We start from the raw sequence: 22,315 nt of genomic DNA on the forward strand, positions 1-22,315 counted from the left end.
AATTACTCTTTAGAAAGTCAAAAAGCATAAAATATACTTACTTCAGTATCATATTCATAGTTTCATTTCGATCTTTACCTTGAAATGGTAGTGTACCAGTAAGCATTTCAAACTGAAAAGAACAAATGTTAATCTAAATCAACACTTTTTCCCCCCAGATGCTTTAAGTGCTAAGTACTGTACTCTTCCCATTGCTACATTAGGTAAACTGGTATGAACTTTTAAAGATATTAAAAAATAAATAAATCTACAAATCTAAAAATTGCTTTTAATCAGTAGTTTACACTATAGTGGCAATTGTAAGGTAATGATAATGTTGGAATACCTTACATAAGCCACTTTAATTAGAGTAATAAGATGCCTTCTGTAACCTTATTTTTGATGTTGCTGTACTAGGAAAGCAGCAAGAACAAGTTCTGAAACAGTACTTTACTTTTAGCGTCAATCTGTGTATTTCACACTGATGCTCTAACACATTACATCAAACACCTAAGTGCTAGCGTTACTGGCTCATCGCTCTGCTGCACTACAATTAACCCGTTAGGCATTACTCTTACAAAAACACAATTAATACTCCATTTTTACTGCATGCTTTTAAGTAGCATGCAAAATAAATACAAACACTGAAGTTTCACACTATGACAACTGTTAAGCTACTAAATGGACCACGTGCATGATTTGAGGTTTCTAGCAAGTACTCCTTACAGTGCTATGCAGCTAAAAAGTTCCATTCAAATTAGTTTCTATTTCAGTAGCACTTCAGTTCTCAACTTTTCTCTCAGTTAAGTTTTCTTAAATCTGGACAAATCTATTCTGGGCATTATTTCACATTCACTTCAAACACCAGCAGCATATTTACAACCCTTAAGCAAGGTAAGCAGCAAAGCATACAGTACCATAAGAACACCAAAGGACCACCAGTCAGCACTCTGGTTGTGCCCACGCCTGTTTACTACTTCCGGTGCCATGTATTCTACAGTACCACAGAAAGAATAGGCCTTCTTCTCTTGATCTACTGATTCTTTGCTGAGTCCAAAATCTACAACAACAGCATTACAAGAACACAGCCAGTAAAGAACTTTAAGAGAAAGCAATACTGTAAATAGTTCTTCAATTTCTTTGTGTCATTGTCTTAATCCTTCATGAAACAAGAAACTGTAGACATCCACAGCCATCAGAACTTTAGTCTACCACATGCCAGAGACATTCTATAAAGTAGCGATTAGCCACCAATGTGACTACTACTCAAAACATTAGTAACTCAAGATTTTAAATATTACATACTCAGAGCTTACAATAATCAGAAGTTTACATTTCCTACTTACTACCTGTGTAATTCATACACAAAAATGCTACAAATAAATGCATTTTGTAGAATGTAGATTGTATTACTGAACGATGACAAAAGACCTTGACATTCGTTCAGTTCTCATGACAAGGCTCTCATCATTCCCTTCTCTTAAAAGGGAAAGGATTCCTACCAATTTAGTCTTTGCTTTCAGAAGGAAGAATTAAGATTGAATTTAAGTATATCATGTAGAAGTTTTAAAAGATGCATTCTGTAAGTTTTCACCACCATTATTTAAGTCTTTGAGAATTTGAACAGCTTTTTTCCCCACTCAGAATCTGACAGTAGTATCTATAGATCAAAATATAAATTGAAACATATATTAGTTTCACTTTAAATGTAACATTTAGAAATGTACAGTCACTTATATTTTCTACATATTCAAATCCTTTAGTTTGGTACAGATTATATTCTAGATGATATACTTCCATTGTTCCTTATAAAGCATATTACTGCAATTTCTAATGCTATTTTTACAGTGATAAGCCCAAAACATAATAACAATAATAATCATCTAGAAGTCTTTTTACACTAAGAGCACCTGTTTCTTTTAAAGAAAAAAATAAATGGAAAAGACTACCAGCAACTTTTAAACAGACTCTGGCCTCCTACCTCAATTACTACTTACACATCTGTCAGGTTCTTAACTAAGCTTACACAGACACATACACAGAAAGTGCTGTACTAATAAATGTTACCTACCTGTTAGCTTGATATGTCCTGCTTCATCAAGCAAAATGCTGAAAATTAAAATTCACATTCACCAATAGACATAAACAGGAATATTTCATGTAACATTAAAAAATAATAATTATGAACTACTATATTTTAATCTCCTCCAACATCCATCATTAAATTAACAAGTTGAGGTTATATTTAAGTCACAGATATATTTTACTTAAAAAAAAAATAAATTACCAAAATATTTTCAAATTTTTACATCCCTATAGCAGAAAATGCAAAACAACAAGCAAAAAAAACACGTAATAGTGGTAAAATACATTTTACTTTACTTTTCTGGCTTCAGGTCCCTGTATACAATTCCCAAGCTGTGAAGGTGATCCAAAGCAAGGGCCAGTTCTGCGAGGTAGAATTTCACATCTTCCTCTGTAAACATAACCTAATAAGAACTGTATAGATTTACCTTCTGATCTTGTCTTTAATTTTTAAAACTGCAATCTAAAAAAAAAGAAAAACCTCCTATCTGCCTTAACTTCAAAACAAGTCTTAGCAGTAACTTATGATATGGTAATTCACACATTTATCTAACAGAAGTTATATGATAATACACCCTAATCATCATGATAATAACCATCAATTAAAAGAACAATGTGCAATACTTAAAAATAACTGCAGTTACCACATAGCATTGGCTAATTTTCAAGGTAATTAATTAACTATTGTATTTGCTGTTACTGACCACTAGGATTCCTTCAGCCACAATCCTACACATATTGCTTCCCACCTGCATCCTGAATTTTCATATAAGCAGCTATTTTTCTGGCATTCTCACCATGTTTCTCAACGGACATTACAAGTATTCAGGAAGAAATTAGACAGAAGTATGTAAAGTAAAAACATCTTGTGAAAATAATGGATGAGAAAATTAGCAGCAGGATCTGAAGAGCCCAGTCTCCTTCTCCCAGGAAAAGTTAACAGGCCCTAGCAAGACACTGAAGAACCAACTGAACTTGCATACCAAACATTTTATAGGGACGCTTTTTTTTACCCAAAACACTCAGCTGGTTGTTTCTAATTTTCATTTACAATAATTGTATCTGCTTTGGCTCTTGTCGTGTTCTAGAAATTACTAATAATAAATAACTAATAATCTTCAAGTTTGAAAACTCAAATTCAGTTCCAAAAATTAAGTCAACTATTCTCTATTTCTCAGAAGAACCTGCAGCCAGAACAGCCACCTCAATTGCACAGTAAGTAGCTACTAAGACTTAATATTACAGTCACTAGACTTACTGATCTAGTAGTACACCAATCAATACTCTGAATTACACAATAAATATGTAATCTGTTGCACTAGTAAAAAAATATTTCCAATGTCCACAGTGTCCGTTTCTCATATTGTATGAACAATACAGTTGTTACACAATAAAAACAGCACACAAAACACATCTTTATCTCCAAAAGGGAAAGATATTATTCTTTGGAACAGCCAAAACACAAATCTCGAAATATAACAATGCTAAGTGGTAATCCACAGCTTGGAATAATAATTTCATTTAAAAACTGCTTTGCGTTAAATTAAATATAATGCAAGTCAATGTCATTAAATTTTACCAATGAAAACCTCATTAACTACTTATTTAATTTCCACAGTTGAAACTCCCATACCCACATCAGAACTTTAACACCAACAAAAGCATTTTAATAACCTCACACTAAACTCAATTAACTTAAAATAATCCTCATATGGAAAGGATGAAATGCTGCAGGGAATTTACATTTGCGTGTATTGTCTACTGCCCTTGCATTACCAGGCATTTTTGAAAACACTCTTTCTTTGTGAAAGCAGGCACCATTTCCTCTTACATATACAGCAAATGTCTAAAAGCTATCCTAACAGGTAACTGAAGTCTTAAAAAAAGTAGAAAATTAGTAAGAATAACCTGACAATTATTAATTATTTGTACCTGAGGGGAATACATAGCTGATTCAGCTGCTGAGTTACCTTTCTTATGGATAAACTTGCAACTTGCATCCCTCAATTTAAGGACAGTCAGTAATCCTAGCTGTACTAGTACAGAACAGATCTACTATACCAGAACACCCTCTATAATCACACATCCTATGTCAAAGCAAAGATAGCCCCTTTTAATCCTACTTAGCATTCCAGTGACCCTTTCTACAGTAGGTCTATTCCTTTAACAGAGCTTTTAACCTTTATTTAAGAAGTTAAAGTTAATAGTGCTTATTTCTTAGACGTGACCAATGTTCTACCAAAGCCAATTTCCTTACATATAAGTTTATTTTTATTTTTTTACATAAAGTAAAACTTTTTTTTTTTTTAAATAGGAAGAGGGTAGAGTTCATGGACTTATGTACTGAACACACAATCACCCCTATGCCATTAAAAAAAATTGAATCAGACAGATACTTTCCTAAATGAGGAAAAAGTAGGCAACTTCTTCCATATTTACATTGCTTTAAAACACTGGAAAGCTCTTCAAATGCAAAGTTGAAATTTTCCATTAAAAATTTAGAGCTTTATGGATGGTTTGCAGAAAAAAAAAATCTTAAACACAGTAATATAAATACTTATAATATAAAAAATACTTTATGACAAATCTAAAGAAGAGGCAGGCTGTGTCACATTTCCTCCTCCATAACTCTCCCCCAAGAAAGCAACATAAATGAAAAATTATAGTTCCAGTTATGTGCTAAAGTTAGATGGCAGAGGAGTGCCTTCAGGAATGCTCAGATTTCATGAGATTAAACACTGGGATTTATTTTACAATGCAGCAGAAATCTCTCAGAGATGCAGATTTCAAGGAGCATCTATGCTGACAACAAGCAGAAGAACTATATAACTGCTTTAGTGATTGTGGAATTTTAACTTACTTCAGTTGTGTTTCCAAGCAACAAAACATTCTTAGACAAAAGAACTGGCCTTTGTAGATACCAGAGAACAGCTCAGGCTGCCAGCTAACAAACACCTAAAGTTACAGCCTGTTATTCTGCAACATGTAATGAAAACCCAAGCAAACTCTTGAAAACTTGACCATGACCAGAATAACGAAGGAAACTAGCATGAAAAAGCAAACAAACAAACAAAAAAAACACCACCACACAAATACTGTCAAAGAAAACTTCCATAAGACTGTGTTAAGATAAAACTGTAGGTACTTACCTCTTTGGATAATCGCGTGAATACATCTCCTCCCCTGAGAAAATCCAATATTAAATATAGCTTCCCTTCAGTCTGAAAGGCTTTTAAAAAAGATAAAAATCAACAGTTGTGTGTGACAAGGATGATCTACAAACCACCTGAATGCTTTTACAGCATGGAGCCTTCAGTGAAACAATGCTTTTGTTTTGGAACTGACATAACTCAGTAGCCAACATGAAATTTACCCAAGTTACTAATCAAGGATTTATTTTAATCAATGACTCCTTGCATTTCTCTTCACAGAACACAACGTTAGTCATAAAAAAAAAAAATAAAAAAAAAATCATTCAAACACTGTTCTTTAGTTTCTCCTTTGCCAAACAGGGAAACACCAAGTACATTAATGACTGCTTTGGTCTAACTCAGTCATAGAAGTCTCTGCAGAACTCTTAAGAAGAGTTTTCAAAATAGGCTATTTTTGAAAACAGATATTTATCTGAAAATTTAATATTGTCCCTGTTTCATCTGGAATAGAGTCAGTTTTCTTCCTAGCAACTGATATTGTATTATGTTTCAGTTTTAGGATGAAAATAAAGTTGCCAACACACTTCTGTTCAGCTGTTGCTGAGCAGTACTTCCACAGGCCAAGGACGTTTCAGCTCCTCATACGGCCCTACAAGCAAGGAGACTCTGGAGCAGAAGGATCTGGGAGGGGATAAAGCCAGGACAGCTGACCTAAACTGGCCAGCAATATTCCATGGCACATGGAGTCATGCTGAACAGTAAGACTGGGGGAGCTGGCCAAAAAAGGGTACTGCCATTGCTTAGGAACTGATTGAGCACTAGTCACCAGGTGGTGAGCAATTGATGCACAACCTAATTGCTTTATTTGTTTTTTGCTGTTAAAGTTTCAGGTTCTTTTAGTTGTTTTTTGTTGTTGGTTTGTTTGTTGTTTTTTTTTAATTTTTATTTTTAAATCAGTTTGCTGGGTTAAACCACAATATACATACACAAACAAATTCTTCTCTCAGCCTTGCTAATTAAGGTTGCTTAAACCACTTCAGGTAGTGAAAAAATAGAAGCAAAATAAATAAATACCAACCATAGTGCAGTTTGACGATAAATGGGTGATTTACTTCTACTAATATATCTCTCTCCATTTTTGTACGAACTCTATCCCGAACTGAGGGGAAAAAAAAAGAGCACCAGTAACAAAACTTAATAGGTATAATACAAATGGAACAGAAACCTGAACATCTTTACTGACCAAAATACTTTTAGCTTTTTAACAGCACAAAGCATTGTTACCAACTTTCAGAAGTCAAAACTGAGTTTTCTTTATTACCTGTCTCAGCTTCCTGTTTTATCTAACACTAACTCCTGAAATATTTGTACTACATATATACGTTCCACCTGCTAAGATCATTTTATCCCTCTAACTTCTAACACATCCCATTTGTATGTGATTGCCTCCATTAAAGTACCTCCTGAAAGCCCAAAACCCTGAAGTTCACTTACTACTGCATCTACAAAAATTAATGACTTAAATTTCAGCCAGAATAAAGTTTAGTTTGAATATTCAAGTTCACTAATTCAGTTCACTAATCCAAAAAAAATATCTCCAAAAACAAGTGGGATTATATAATGCAGTTTTAAGCTCTGATGAAAAGGACATTTTTCTACATAATTAAGCTATCTGGTCAGATTTGAACTCACACTTTTTATCTTACATCTTTTATCAAAGAAACATTTAGACACATTAAAGAGATACAGGTGCACCTAATACCTGTTTTATTTAAACTTCATAAAGCAACAGACATACCTTTTAAAGAAGCTTTTTTCAATACTTTCATTGCATAAAGTTGTCCAGCATCAGGACCAATTATTTTCCTTACGAGGAAGACCTAGTAATATAAATGTTGCCTTTAAAATCACAACTAGAAATATTTCACATATATATTAAAATCGATTTTTAAAACCTAATTACTTTTAACTTCATCAATACTGACAGAGAACATATCCCTACTCCCCATCCCATTTCCCATAAACTCCACAGAATGAAAAGATGAAACATTTGCAGTAAGACTTTTTGCATAAGCAAGCTTGAACTGGAAAACTACCACAAAGCATTCGCAAGCTTCTTGCTAGCTTCAGACAACTTTTGGTACCCTTCCCTAAGCATTCACTTGTAAGGAAAGACAAAATTGCACTACCTTGGTCAAATTAAAGGCACATTAAAGTTAAGTATGCAGATCCTTCTTTGACTATACACTCTTTCCTATAGCCAATAAGTATTTATCAAATAAAACACCTGGATAGCATGTGTATTTTACTTTCTTGAAAACAACCACAGCAGGACTACCTGGTCTGCCACTGCTCAGCCTAAGAGATTTTTGAGTTTTTAGACTGGAGATTCAAGTACACATCAGGTTACGTTAATCAGTTCTGTAAAAACTGCAAGACAAAGGCAAGGAAGCCTCACTATTCATGATCAAAGTAACCCCGCCCTCTGAAAAAGAAACAGCAACAGGTTTTTCCACTCCTACCAAAGGGATTTTCACACTATACGCTATATAACCTAACACTAAGAAACTTATAATGTTAATTAGAAAATGCGGCATGAATACATGCATCTCCACCAACTAATATTCTAATGACTGGACCTTTCAGTTTTATAAAACTGATTAGTAAGTGCTTCTGTTTTTAATAATTGCTATTATAGCAACAATTTAGTTCTGAGTAATCTCTCCTCAGTTTTCATATTCAAATAACAAGACAATATGAAGAACCACCTCAAATTGCCTCTGGTCATACTTACACTCAGATTTTCCGTGATATTTCATTTATTTACACATATGCTTCTTTAGAAATGATTAAATATCTAAAAATTATTAAGAGCTCGTAAGCTGCCTCATTCTGGTATCACAAACTCAAACACTGTCAATGACCAAGTTACACAGGGCTGGAAGATTTTTTCTAATGAGAGCCTGAAATAACAAGTCATATCATATTTCCTGGTTATCAAGCTTTTATTGTTAATGCTTTGCCCAGTGACTGACCTACAGCACTGCCCCACATTGATGCTCAAATAGTCAAGGCAGAAACTCAAATATCAGCAAAGATTAATATACTCACAATACATTATAAATTAAAATGTTAATAAGCCTATACAAATATTATAATGCTTAATAACTAGCAACTTCTGATCATGCAAGTAATTCATGTACGAGTTGCAAATACTAGCTAATAAGGACCTAAAATAGTTGCTGTTGTGAAAATTCCTTTAGCAACATTTAATTCATAGGCAAATTTGCCTAATCCCACATCTCAGAGGTGCAGTGGTTGCTTGTCCAACGCAAAGTGCAAATTAAGATGGACACATTGCTCAAAGCAATGCGCATAAGGTAATCAAAGACCATCTTCAGCAGACTGGACAGTGAAGTCTCAGAACATTATCAGAAGATCAGCTGAGAAGCTCAATAAGAGACACGAGGTTTAATCCTTCATTTCAGATGTTGTAGCAATACACTGGGCCAGAGGAAACAAGCCTTGTGTTTGCTGAATCCAAAAGAAAAGGCCTAGGAGGTATGAACTGCAGAGGAAAACCAAGTATCACCAAGGCAGCAGATGCCTATCTTCATTGTTTGGTTTCTCTCTAAAAGAGAAAGCAACAAGCACTAGATAAAACTAGTCCTGTTCTGAAATGTAACAGTAACCATGTGGTTCTTAAAGCTGGTTCTTGAACCAACTACTGCCAGGTGTTAAAAAGCTCCCAAACAGACACCTCGCCAAGCTGGAGGGGTTCTGAGCAAGAGCACTCCTAACACTAACAGAAGTCTGAGAACTGTAAAACGAGAAACTACCCAAGTTGGGGATAGAATGTCTGGTACCAAATGTGCTGAACCCTGAGATAGCTTAAGATGTCTCAAGTTCAGAGGAATAAATGCGTGGAGCCACAATGTCTAAAGAGACAAAGCACAAGAGGGAGTTGAAAACCAACTCCCTCAGGTACAGAAATCTACAGCTTAAGAAACATTAAGAAACTACTTTAAAGGCTATTTTCTAACCTCTTACTTATTCAAAGGACACCTCCCTAATTATTTGAATTATTTTTCCCCTCTCGTACAACTCAGAGGTTTGTTCTCGCCACAGGACAAAAACAACACCAGCAAAAGAACAGCCACCTTTATGTATTTTTCCAAAGGAGAAAATACAGCTCACAAGTGTTGCAAAAATCTAGCTTAAAAGTCTGGTTTTAAAATAAATTAGCTATTTATATAATAGGATTAATAGTCTAACAAGTGTTTCAAATTAGCATTTGAGCCACTTTTAATTTCATTTCTGCAATGTAACAGCAAGAAGTATGTTACAAAAAAATACCCTAAGAATTGCCACATTTCTCCTATAATCTATTTAAATAACTTTTTATTTAGTGCCCGTAACCAAAGTGCTCTTGACAAATACAGCAAAATAAAGAAAGTGAAACATTTCCAAGGTTATTTATTTTATTGTCACTTCAGTTCATGTTCCAAACTTCCACAAACACTCCTCTGTATCTACATCAATACAGGCTTCTCATTTCTGAAAGAGTCAAACATTTATTCTTGCACCAAATTGCATCACTAAAAGATAAATCATCTCCTCTGTACATGTCTATAAACACTTCTTGCACCACTAGTGCCTCCCAAGCATCAATTAGAACTACAGAGAACACAAGATCACTGAGCAGACATTAATTCCAGTCCATAACTAGACACTGCACAAGAGCACCAAGACAGCTGAAGATACCATGATTTTATTTCAAATAACCATGGCACTGAGCAAATAGAATGCCACAGAGCTGTTGCGTAAAAAGCACCTCTAAGCCTTCAACCCAAGTGCTAAAATATTTTGCTATGGTGTCAGAGTTTCCATGTAGCTGCAGACATCAGTTGAGATGAACAGAGGCATGTTTGCGGCTCAGTCAAAGCAAACCATAACTTTCCAAGGCAGACTTCCTACAGATCTGCTGCTTGTCCTTCTGCCTAGAAACTGATGCTGTTGCCTATCTGGATCTGACATGATTTGATGTCCTGCTATAAATAGCTCTCTCTTTACACCTTCAGATTGGAAAAAGATGGGCTTTGTCAGTTTCTTTTCAAATATTACCAGTGACTCAGCTACAGCACTGTCATTCTTCCTCAAGAACTGTACTTGATCTCATTCTTCCCAAGCTCAAAGTCTGGACTGGTCTGGAGAAAGATGCTGCTTTTCTAGTCACGTACATTCCTACTAGCATTACCACTAACAAGACAAAGCCGGTTTCAAGGTGGGCAGTAGATGAGAACAAGATTTGTTGTCTTACCTTTCCAAACGATCCCTGACCAAGAACCTTTAGTAGTTCAAACTGTGCTGGATCTGCTTTCTCACATCCTTCTTTCACATGATGGGTGATAGGAATCTCTTTCACACTTCCTTCATCCTATTATTTCAAAGTAAACAAGATACAACAATGAAAAGTCCCAAATTAATCGACTATTATTAGAAATCCAAGTAAACACTTGCTTTTCTTTGATCAAGATGTTTGAAATTGTAATAAGGCCTAAAAGAAAGCTGTTCAAATGGGAAGGTTTCCATCCATACTTTCTGAAACAGATTTATGTTTAAAATTTCTAAACCAAAATCAAATTCTCACCCAATTGAATAGCACATTTCCTTTAGTCATGAATGTACAACTACAGCAAACACGAGCTTTCCTACACAAAAAGAACATATGCACAGATTTTTAAACCAAGGCTGAGATGATCCTTCTGTGCTTTACCTTTGCCTTAGCTGCCTTTCATTTTCCCCAGTGATTGCTCTTCTCATCCTCTCCTTTCCTGAAATAGTCTTAATGAAAGCTAAATTGAATTTCATCATTTTACATAATTATTGCTTTTCGCAGCAGCAAGTAATAAATACGGTCATCCACTACTCTAGCTAAAGGACTCCATGTTGTTTGAAGAGCATAAATAATACATGAATCATGTATTCTCATGTACAGATGAAAGGATTCTCAACAGAAGAAGTGCTCTCTGAGGTACAGGGCTCATGGAAAAGCTTCTGAGTGGCGTCCTCCCTCAGAAAGCTGAGGGCAATGCTGAGAGGTAGGTACAGATTTAACGTTCTGTTGACTTATCCCCTGCTGCTGTAGTCTTCAGCAGAGTAAGGGAAAGCAGCTACAAACGTGAAGAGAATCACCCAGGATGAAAACAAAGCAGATTAGTTATTGCAGCTCTGCAAAACTTATGGTCTAAGAAGTTTCTGGCAGCCAAACAACTGAGATGTCAAAATAAGCACCCTTCAAATTACATTCCAATGCCAGCAACAACAACCTGTTGCTGTCTACTTGCAAGTAGAAGGGGCACAAGAGTATCCCTTGGTCCTAACAAAAATACCAATACACCTCTCATGTGCAGCAAATAAAACCCAATCACATCAGAAAATCCTACAAACAGAAAAGCAGCAGTACTTGGATGTCTTGAAGGTATCCAAGTAACTGTTAGTTGTTCTCCTATCTTCTCTTCACCTCAAAATCTTTTAAGTAAGGGCAGACAAGGGGAGAAAAATATATATACATCCCTTTTCCCCCCTCAGTCTACAGTGCATTGCTTCAAATGACTTCAAACAACTGCTTTAACCAAAACCATCTTCCTACAGTTGTGTTGCTACAGGAAGTCTTGCAGCCTAAGACCATGCATGAAAGCTTACAATCAACATTCTCAGACTTGACTGAAACATATCAAGATGCAATTCTCTAGGTCATGTGATGCACAAGATCCAGACAGAAATCTGAACATCCAAACGTGGATGCATTTCCTTCAATAATGAGAAAAAGTATGGACAGTGACTCTGCAAACTCACAAGCCATAGTGCAGGTGTTACTGCTGGAGTCTTTTCCCCTTCCCAGCAGTTCTTGTTTCACTCTCTTTCAGGGCAAAGGCCTCCTTCCCAGACACAGGTAGGTGTCAACAGAAGGCACTGCTGCATAACAAAGTGACTTCTCAAGTTCACACTCTAAGCTACTTTACTTCCTCTTCACAAAAAAACAGCTAACATACACTGATGATCCAGTGCATACATCCCAATTTTATTCTATTCATCCATCTTGCTGACTGTGCAGATATGTTAAAGATCATATATTCTTTTTTAAATAGCCCACAACCTTGGATATAAGGCAGGGGAAAAAATACTAGCAGTTTGTATCACCCGATGACAGAAAGCAGCAGTTCCTCTGTCATATACCAGACTGAACAAGAACGTTAACCGCTAGTTCTTCCTATGAAGCAGGTGAACTCTCTACTCAGAAGTACTTTTTTACCTCATAATCTTAATTTGTACTGCTTAGTACCATCAGCCTTTGCATGAGAAAAGATATTAAAGAGTTCCTCTATTCTTCTTTTTATCACCCACCTCCAGTCATTAGCCTGTGATGTCACATTTGGTTGCTGTGGGCACAGCATTTCTAAATGCGACTGAGGAGAAAAATATTTTCAACGCAAATAAAGACTAATTTGAGATGTATAAAATGAATTATCTTTATAGGCAGTTTCGCCTATACATTGTCTATACAATTTTAGCTACTTAACTACCATTAAAGCCCTAGAAATTGACATGTCTGAGGTTTAAAAAAAAAATAATCTCTGCATCATCAACGACAAATGAGCAGATAAAGAGTTAAACAGATAAATAAGTCAGTTTCAGTTTCACTTCTGGTTTGGTGTCCATCAACTGCAAATTCAGTTCTGATGTGCTCTGCTGCTCAAGTAATAAATGTGCAGGGTTCAGGTACCTGCTCTCAGTGAGCTGCCTTGCTAAAGAGGTATCTATTCCCAGCAGCTTACACAGAAGACAAAGCGCTGAAAGAAATGCCACAATCACTTATGGCTTTTTGCCATCTTATTAGTTACAGCTTGACTGGTATGTAGCTCCAAGCACCTAACAAACAAGCTCAGCAACATCCTTCTGGTTCATGTACAGTGAAAGACATGACACAACCCACTGCTCATCTTTCTTCACTATGTGGAAGATGATGACCAGGCAGAAGGTTTATTTGCTTACTCCATACCAGGAAACAGACAAGCATCACATGTTTATGTCCCTAAGTTGATTCTCTAAATCACTTAATTAAAAATACATTACTGCAATACAAAGCAACATGCAAGATTTACTTGATACCTTCTTCCATGATCCTATTCAAAAATATCAAGGTGAGTATGCTGAAATACAGCAGAAAGTTTTTCCATGCAAAGAACTATGATCTTCAGCAACTCCTGAAAACACGAGTTACTGAGGCACTGTTTAGCAGAAGTCCTGTTAAACAAGGTTTAGCCAGAATATTTCCACAGAAATGTGAAGTGAACTTATTGCTACAAAAATGAATTGCTATCTTCTAAATAAATGTTAGCAATCACATTAAAAGAGACACACCATTGTCTGTTCTTCTGTAGCAAGAGAAGCACTAAACACACAGTGTATTAAAGGTTCAAGGTTAGACCAAGTACTTTCTGAGCTTGAGAGATCTATGAACGCTCTCTTCATTACAGAAGAACGGCCCTCCATAAAGCACAGCCTCACACTGCCAGCTTTCTCAAACAAGCCACTCAAGCCCCCACCCAAATGCAGATTTTCAAAATCTCAGAGACGGAACCTCTGCATATCTGGTCAAATACAATGTCAAGTTCCAAACCCACAGAGCAGCCAACATACACATTTCGCTTCAAAAGAAGGTTTTGTTAATGAGCGTCTAAGCTGAACATCTATCAAACATACTTACATGGTAGGAATATGGTTCACCTTCTTCCATAGGCTCGTCTGCCATTTTAAGGCCATTTAGCTGGAGAGGGAAAGGAGAGGGATGGAGGACAAAGAAGAACAAACTGTAAGATGAAATACTTTTGAGACAAACAAACAAAAAAACAAACAAAAAAAAAACCCACAGAACAGTTTATAATTTGACTAATTTGTATTTTAGAATACATGGGAAATTCGCTGGTCTTCATTCTGTAATTTAAAACTTTAGCCTCAAACAAGAACTACTACTGCTTTTTACAGATCCCTTTGTAAGTGTCACTTCAGTGTTATCTGAGTCAGTTTAATACTCCTTCTCTAAGAACTGCAGATACCATTCATACAAGATGACGCTAACAGAAAATTCTTCTGCACAAAATCTATGTAGCAGACACAGATCAATTCCCTGGTCCATGCAGGAAAAAAAGTTTATAAACTGAGTTCTTGAGTTTAAGGTTTTACTTCAGCAACAATTTGATGATGCTTAACAACTGGAAAAAAAAATAAAAATCAAAGGACACGCTCTGTTTCAGCATGCAAAGTATTAATTATAAACTGGAAATACCTGATAAAAATGGGTGAAGCCAGTTATGGATTTTGCTAGTGATAATTGCTAATTTGTTTATATTAAACGCTCAGCACAACTACATTCATGCTGCACAGATCCCACACAAGAAAATACTAAATAGAAATCAGAAAATAAGACACATGAACTCAAAACTACCTTTTTCTTGACAACAGGAGTTGAAGCAAGTAAGTTTTTGACTAGGTGATGACATATTTGTCTTTTACTTCTGAATTTATCTAAAATACATGCCTAAGATACCAAAATCCAGCACAGTTTCCAGTATGTGGATGGGTAAAACACAGGAATACAAACAATCTTGAAACACCGTACAATGCCTGTTTGAGAACGGAACAGAAAACCTGACTGACGAGTCAGGCTGAAAGGACAGGTTTATGCTGCTGTGGTTGCGACATCTAAGCATACCCTCAACTACTTGCTCTGCTCCTCCCAGAAGGACTCTTCATGCACAGCTTGGAGAGCTAGGTCCTAAATTAATGACTCCGATAACATCAGATCTCCAACTTCTGTATCAAGATGCTAGCACTTTTAGACTATATTCTCACTGACAAAAGTAATCAGAGGACACAGTATGAGGCTTCGGTTACTCCAGCTCTTCTCTGTATTTCCATTCATTTTAACCACAGATAACACACTGCTCACATTAACTACAAGTCCGGATGAGTATATATCAGAAGACCCATCTGCTTAAACAAGAGCTGGCATATTTAGCACTTGTTCGTCACACATACAGATTACGCACTACCCCCTCACCCCTCCAGGGAATTCACAAACCTCTTACACCGGATGCAGAAACCTTGCACACAATACAGAAGCCAACGCATTTCTTGTGCTGCATAACTTTTTTTTCCATGCCTTCTTTCAATTAGATACTTGGGGGGGAAAGGAACACCCACTATGCTCAGTAATGAATTAATTAATTGCATGACATAAAATTCAGAGCAGACACAAATGCCAATCATCTCATTTCAAATGCCTCAGTGCTATCTGATTTACATTCACAATTTTCATAGAATACATTCAATTGTAAACTAACATCAGACTAAACTAGCCCATCAAAGATGTCCAAAAGCCAGCAATGAAAAGGGGTATTCATAAATACGACAACTCCTCCCTCATGGACTCACACTTCATTTACCGTATGTTTTTACTCTCTTTAAATAAGGTAAACATTTTTCACGTTTTGTTACTCAAATTTAAGTTCTGGAACCAATATTGCTGGCCACCAGAACTGCAGATACACAATGAAAACAGTAGCTTAACTGCAGATAATCTCACTGTTGCTGCTGGAACGAGCTTATGAATCAAAAACCCGTATGCTATTTGATCTACTCAGTTTCTGAACATGCCACGCAAGCATACTTTCAGCTTTATGGCAAATCAAATACAGCAAGTTACTGGATTTTTATGGCAGGTAATCAAATGTCATCTTAATTAATAATTTCCTTTCATACACTTTCCCCCTTCATTGTTGCTTTTTTCCCCCCTGTCCAGTCTCTTTACAATTACAAAACCTGGGACGCCTGCCAATCTTGAGTCCAAAGAATTTTATGTTCAAGCACATAAATCTACTTCCACTGCCTGACAGACACACAGATAGCTGTACTTCTGGCTTACTTGTTCATTAATCCTGGTCACCATCCATTTAGAAGTGAAAAACAAACACACCTGTCAGATCACAACTCAAGAGCTAGTAGCTTGAAGAAACCACAAATTGGTTACTTATTCAATTAAACAGCATCCAGTAACAAAAATCAAAACTTTACTACCCTGCCCAGTTACTCTATTGGCCAGGTTTCAGTAACTAGAAGATTCCACTGCTTCTCATATACTACAAGAAAAAAAAAGGAATTAATACTCAATTCTCACCTTCACCAAAAAAGTACAAAATTCTGCTTCTTCAGACAAGATCACCTTTAGTGACTTAAACACAAATATTCCTAAACAAACGCATAAAGGACAGATCTAGTTAAACTTCTAAGCGTGTAATTCCTTTCTGAACATCTATGAACACAGAAATTGACTTTATTACCGAGAATTAGAAAACACTCCCTCTTCATAGAGACCGGAGGAAAGGAAGCAAGTCCCAGTTTTCCAGAAGACCCTTTCATCCTTGAATTGTTTCACTGTTCATTACTTCTGAACTTCTACCATTAGCCAAGCATTCTGAATATTAACTTGCACTAAGATACAAACTAAACTTAAACACTGAGGCAAAAGTCAATGCTATCCAAACAGAAACTATCAAAATTAAATACTCTACACTGTTGATCAGTATAAAAGTGAACAGAAGTCACTACACAGAAAGATGAAAACAAAGCTGAGGTCAGACAAGGTGGCAGGTAAGAGGCTTACCAGAGGTGCGGGCTGAGACCCAATACTGCAATGCCGGTGCCTCTCTGAGTTAGCTCAGTGTAACCTGCCTTCTAATTTAATGCAATGGGTCTCATGACTTGTTGGGACTACACCATATTACCTCAGGAGAATATCTAAACTTCTGAAGGCTAGTAATAGGCTTGCTTACTATTGCACATGCTTTCCCTCAGACAATTATAGCAGAGCAGAGGAATCCCAGAATTACCAAAGATTTGAACCATCTAACTCAATATACATTTTTCATACTGAGGACATTTTAACTGTTTACATGCTGAATGGATCATAGTTTGAGAGGCCTGTAAATTCAGACCAGACAAATGGTCACCAAAAGCACTTCATTGAAATGAAAACCAGTATGGCACAGGACACACTTCACCTCCCAATTTACAGAAGTATTTCCTGAAATGCTTATCCCAAGATTTTAAGAGAGTAAGCTTACGTTACCAGCCCCTTATTCTGAAGGCTTTGAAAAAATGACTTCAGGAAAAAAAGTGTTAAGATGACCACATTTATTCTTCTCTTATTTTGAATTACATCTGCAAAGAGTTTGCGTTGCTAATTTAATTAGCAGTAAATTGGCTACTGAAGTGCATCTCATGAGACTGAACTAAGAAATTTTGGGTTTCTGTGTACACTCCAGCAGATAGACATTTTAATACTGATTTTAAGCATTATCTAAAAGCTTTAGGAACCGAAGCTTAAAGGAACTCATTCTTACTATAAGACATCCACAACTTCAAAGTGTAATAGGTTATTAGTATTATTATACACTTTTATTTATACTTTAACTATAGGCATTGTTGTACAAGCATGGGTTGCATTCAGGGCTCTTTGTTAGCAGGGCTCACATGCCCTCAGGAGGGACAAGGCACACACCCCAGGCTGTGCACTGAAGGGCAAAGCTGCACTGAAGGCCAGCAGGCCTGGATTCCCCTGCCCTGCCGCAGAGGCCAGATAATTCACACCCACTTTAAATATATCAATAGGCACAGGGAGATAGAACTATCCACCACCTAATTTCATAATTCCTAGGCAAAGTTACAGAGCTCTTCTCCTGTGGAGAATGATATGTACATTCAGACAGGCTAACAAACCTTCAGCAACATATAATTACTGATTTTAAGGGAACATTTTGATCCTCCCATTATCAGATGCAGACCTATGCATGTCTTGTACTCACTATCACTGCAGCAAGCCAAAACCCTGGCCACGAGTACAAGGACTGCCAAGTTCACCAAGGCCTGCAGCCCCTGACACTGCTGCCTGGCAGGGAACAGGCTGCAGCTGCACAGCCCAGCGCATAAAGCAAAAACGCAGTCATTTTTAGACAGAGCACTGAAGAAAACAATGTATTTCAAGTTTTATTCTTGATGTAATGAAGTAGTACATCCACATACATACTGAACTTCTATACATCAGAAGCTAACAGGCTGTACAAATCTAGATGGATTGGGAAGATCGCAGGGACTGAGCTGAGCCACCTCAGCTGAGCCCGAGCCCCTCTGGAGACTCAGAACTCCTCCACAGCTATGTTCCAAAGCAATATACCAACCACTATTGCAGCACTTTCCAATGCAGAAAGACATTAATTGCTTTCCATTTAGGAGTATTACTGTGCTTACTTCTCCCATCTTCACTTAAGGCACTTAGTTCTTATGAAGCTTTATAAAGACTGGACATTGCTGCAAAGGCTGAAGGCCTTCAATTCACACGTTATGTGCAACTACTATTACATTTTTTTTTTTTTCTCCTTAGCACAACACTGTCTAATTGTGGAGATCTCAGAGATACACAGAACTAGGTAGCTGAGTCATCCACGTCACTGCCAGTAATTACTCACAAAGGAGTTATGCAACTCCTAGCACTGACAAAATTCAGTGGCCTTTGACAGACCAGGATCTGAACACGCTTGAAAGGATGAGCTAAGAACATGGACCCAAACCAAAGATATGTTGACTTAAATTGCCATGGACAGACTACATACAACAACAGCAGCAATGCTCAACTCACGAGTCCGCCTTCACGAAGGCTGCAGTGCCCAATGCAGCCCAGATTTCTAGCTGAATGCTTTTATTTCCAGTCACTTTGCTGTTCCAGCCTTGCCATTCCTGTCACTTGCAGACAATTAGGCAATTAACTTTAGAAGTATTTGCTTCAAAAACAAATAATTGAGTACGAGGTCGCCTTTATGCAATTCACACTATTTATACACTCCTCATTTCAAATGCATGCAACACCACTTCTATTAAATAAGCAGAAAATTCAAAAATTACTGCATTCTGCTAAATTCTGACTACTTTGGCATTTCATTGGCTTGACCAATAAGATGTTATCAAATACTGTCTTGTCTCTTTGTAGACTGTGGTTATTCACATAATCCACTCCAGTTGTTAATAATCAACACCTATGAAGTATTTTTTAATGACAATGAAAATACTCAGTAATCCCTTATTTGGAAGGAAACAAGTTGACTCAATATTTCAAGCTTAAATTGCATGACACTAACTCTTTTACCTATGCTTAAGGAATTACCATAGCTACAGAACTGCTTCACCGAGTGGCACTGTGAAACATAAGGAATGTAAGAATAGACAAGAACTTCCATGGTGTGCAGTTCCAAATCTCAGCCTCAGCGCTTCAAAGAAGCCCAACAAGAAAAAGTACAAAATAATTCAATCTTAAACTTCCTCCAGAAGTTCATGCTGCTTCTACACCTCCAAGCATGAAAGGTTGTTTCCTACCTTCAAGACCACATTCTTCCTTTGCCAACTGTTTTTAGTTCATCAAGTTGTCACAAGTGCTTCTTCACTGGAAATGCACTTACTTCTAATAAGGCAAATCTAAATTTAGCCAACAAACAGATTCCTTGGAGAGCACTGTTTCTCTGATTCTTCCTCCTACAGTAAAACTAATGGAGGAGACCTGTATAAGCACAAGTAATTTTGTCTTTAAAATATAAAAACAATTTCTCAGTAATACTATTTGACCATAGCTCCAGCAAGTCCAAGGTCACCTAGACCTATCAAATTGCAAACATATGGCTATATGAAGCACTGTAAGCAATACTTCATTTTAGAAACATGAATCCAAGTCACCTTTGTTAAATCCTCAGAACCAACTAGCTAGCATAGAAGTCCAGCAAGTTGGAAGTACTACATATCCCTGAGATCCACCTGAGATAAAGTGTTATGACAATAGTAATTATTTGTTAATGTAACTTGGGAACATCCTATGCAACCTGAAGAAATGTATTTTTGTTTTTGTATAAATGAAGCCTTAAATACCACTAGCCAAATCTAACAAGGACATGATGTCTCCTTTTAATCACAGCACAACTGAAACAGTTTTAGGAAGATACTGATAGGTAAGCAGTTCCTGTATGAGCTTGAGAAAAGTGCAATTTAACAGCAACTGTTGCAGACACAGAGCTGCTGGTTGGACATCCATCACTCCATGCTCCCCCAGCTAGGTGGGCCCACAGATCCTCCTGTCAGGTGTTCCGGCCGGCTGCCAACACTGCACTCAGGGCAAATCCCAGCCCCGAGCTGCATGAGCACAATGCTCTGAAAGCAGCGCCCATGGTGGTGCAGCAGTATTTGTCCAGCCAAAATCTACTCTGAGATGGGCAATAACCACAGCTAAGGTTCCAAGCGCAGCACTTGAACTTCAAGTACTTTAAACCTGAATATATCGCAATACTCTTAAAGAGCAGTTGAATGGTGCCAAGAAAGATCTCAAATCCACAGTAAACCTCATGCCTACTATTTTCACCAAGCCTTAATAGTTACAAGTAAGCTTTAATACTTATGGTGACTTTTTAATCCCTACCTGTAGCTTCACTAGCATAATTAGGATGTCTCTATTACTGAGCTACATGGATTGTGTTAATTATTAGATCATTAGAATATTTAAAGTGCAGCATTGTGTCCAGTAATTGCATTGCTTGAACATGGCATTCTGTAGACACGGCAGTAGAAAACTAAACTAAACCCAGAATCTTGAACTTCCTGGCTTTATTCCCATTGTGAATTACTGAGTTTTCCTTTTCATGCATATACACTGACGCTATCAGAGAAGCGAATTCCAACGTGATCTTTTAAAGGTGAACACGTCACTTGTCCCAAAAGTGAAACACAGGCCTACTTTGCACACTTTGTACACAGTGATGGACTGCTATACACTTCTCACTTACAATAAGACGAGACTCCTGCACCACAGAAAGCAAGTCCAACCAGTTCGGAGCAGCTCCTTTTAGATATCATCTTTCGTGTGTCTAGGAGCAATCTTCCACTTGTCATACCTGACAACGCAGCAATGTAATCCCACGCTTCTGATTTACAAGTGCCAAAGTTTCAATACCTGAGTGTTGCTTTCTGCTTGATGTAACACATGACCGGAGCACAAAAGCCGTGCCAGTTTTAAGACTGCATTTGGCTCTCACTTCTGGGCACACACACTGAGCAGTGCCTCTGAATCCGTCCCACTTTATGACCGCTTGCTCTTAGTAGAGCACAAAGACATCCAGGGCCACCAGCACGACTAAGCAGAAACAGATTCCCAGAAGTTGGACCAACTTTCCACGGTCGCTGCGACCACAAAACTGAGCCCGATAACAACAAAAGCTCCCGAGCTGCACCGTACCTGGCACCGGTAACTACGGGGACGCGCAGCACGCCAGCTCCCCGGGCAACCTCACGCGTGTGCCCCCTCAGCGCTCACCCACGGGGGAGCGGAGCTTTGTCATCACTTTCCCAGCCCAGCAGCCAGCGCCGAGCACGGCTCGGGCCGCGAGGAAGTGGCGTCGGCCGCGGGCGCCGGCGGAGGAAGCGGCGGGGCCGTGCCGGGTACGCGGGGGCGAGAAGGGGTACCGGCTCCGGAGGTGCCGCGCCGCACCGCGCTCCGCCCGCCCTCTTCCTCCTCCTCCTCCTCCTCCTCCTCCTTCTCTTCCACCCCTTCCTCCTCCTCCTCCTCCTCCCGCCCCCGGCCCGGCGGCTCCCACGCGGCCGGGCAGCGGCAAGCAGGTGCCCGAGGGGAACCTCCGCCCCGCCCCGCACTGACCTCGCCGCCGCTCACGTACAGCTCCATTTTGCGGCAGGGCTCCGGCTCCTCCACGTCCTCCAGCGGAGCGCACGGCACCATGTCCCGGCTCTCCCCTGCCCGCCGCTCTCCTCCTCAACGGGGGAGCCACCGCCGCCAGCCGCCTCCGCGCATTCCCCGCGGCTGCCGGAGGAGCGGCTGAAGGGAAACGGGCCGCGTCGGGCCCCCTGCCCACGCAGCGCGGCGGAGCTCGGGCTACTGCTGCTGCCGGCCGGCGGGGGCGGCTCCGCTCTGCGCTCCCCCGCGCACACCCCCC

At 38.4% G+C, this 22,315-nt stretch overlaps 1 protein-coding gene across 1 annotated transcript in view; it reads right to left on the reverse strand.

The window, feature by feature from the left end:
* Positions 1-22,251, reverse strand: part of RPS6KA6 (ribosomal protein S6 kinase A6) — a 34,219-nt gene extending 11,968 nt beyond the window's left edge. The window contains exons 1-10 of the mRNA XM_072334824.1: positions 22,021-22,251; positions 13,987-14,046; positions 10,537-10,653; positions 7,015-7,096; positions 6,295-6,375; positions 5,214-5,293; positions 2,362-2,468; positions 2,051-2,088; positions 897-1,039; positions 42-112 (exon numbers count right to left, since the gene is read on the reverse strand). Of these exons, the coding sequence (XP_072190925.1) occupies positions 42-112; positions 897-1,039; positions 2,051-2,088; positions 2,362-2,468; positions 5,214-5,293; positions 6,295-6,375; positions 7,015-7,096; positions 10,537-10,653; positions 13,987-14,046; positions 22,021-22,101 (860 nt within the window). The 5' untranslated portion in view covers positions 22,102-22,251. The remainder of the gene's footprint in view (positions 1-41; positions 113-896; positions 1,040-2,050; positions 2,089-2,361; positions 2,469-5,213; positions 5,294-6,294; positions 6,376-7,014; positions 7,097-10,536; positions 10,654-13,986; positions 14,047-22,020) is intronic.
* Between the last annotated feature and the right edge of the window lie 64 nt (positions 22,252-22,315).

Source organism: Excalfactoria chinensis, chromosome 4 (genome assembly GCF_039878825.1).
Source record: "Excalfactoria chinensis isolate bCotChi1 chromosome 4, bCotChi1.hap2, whole genome shotgun sequence".
Taxonomy (NCBI): Eukaryota; Metazoa; Chordata; class Aves; order Galliformes; family Phasianidae; genus Excalfactoria; species Excalfactoria chinensis.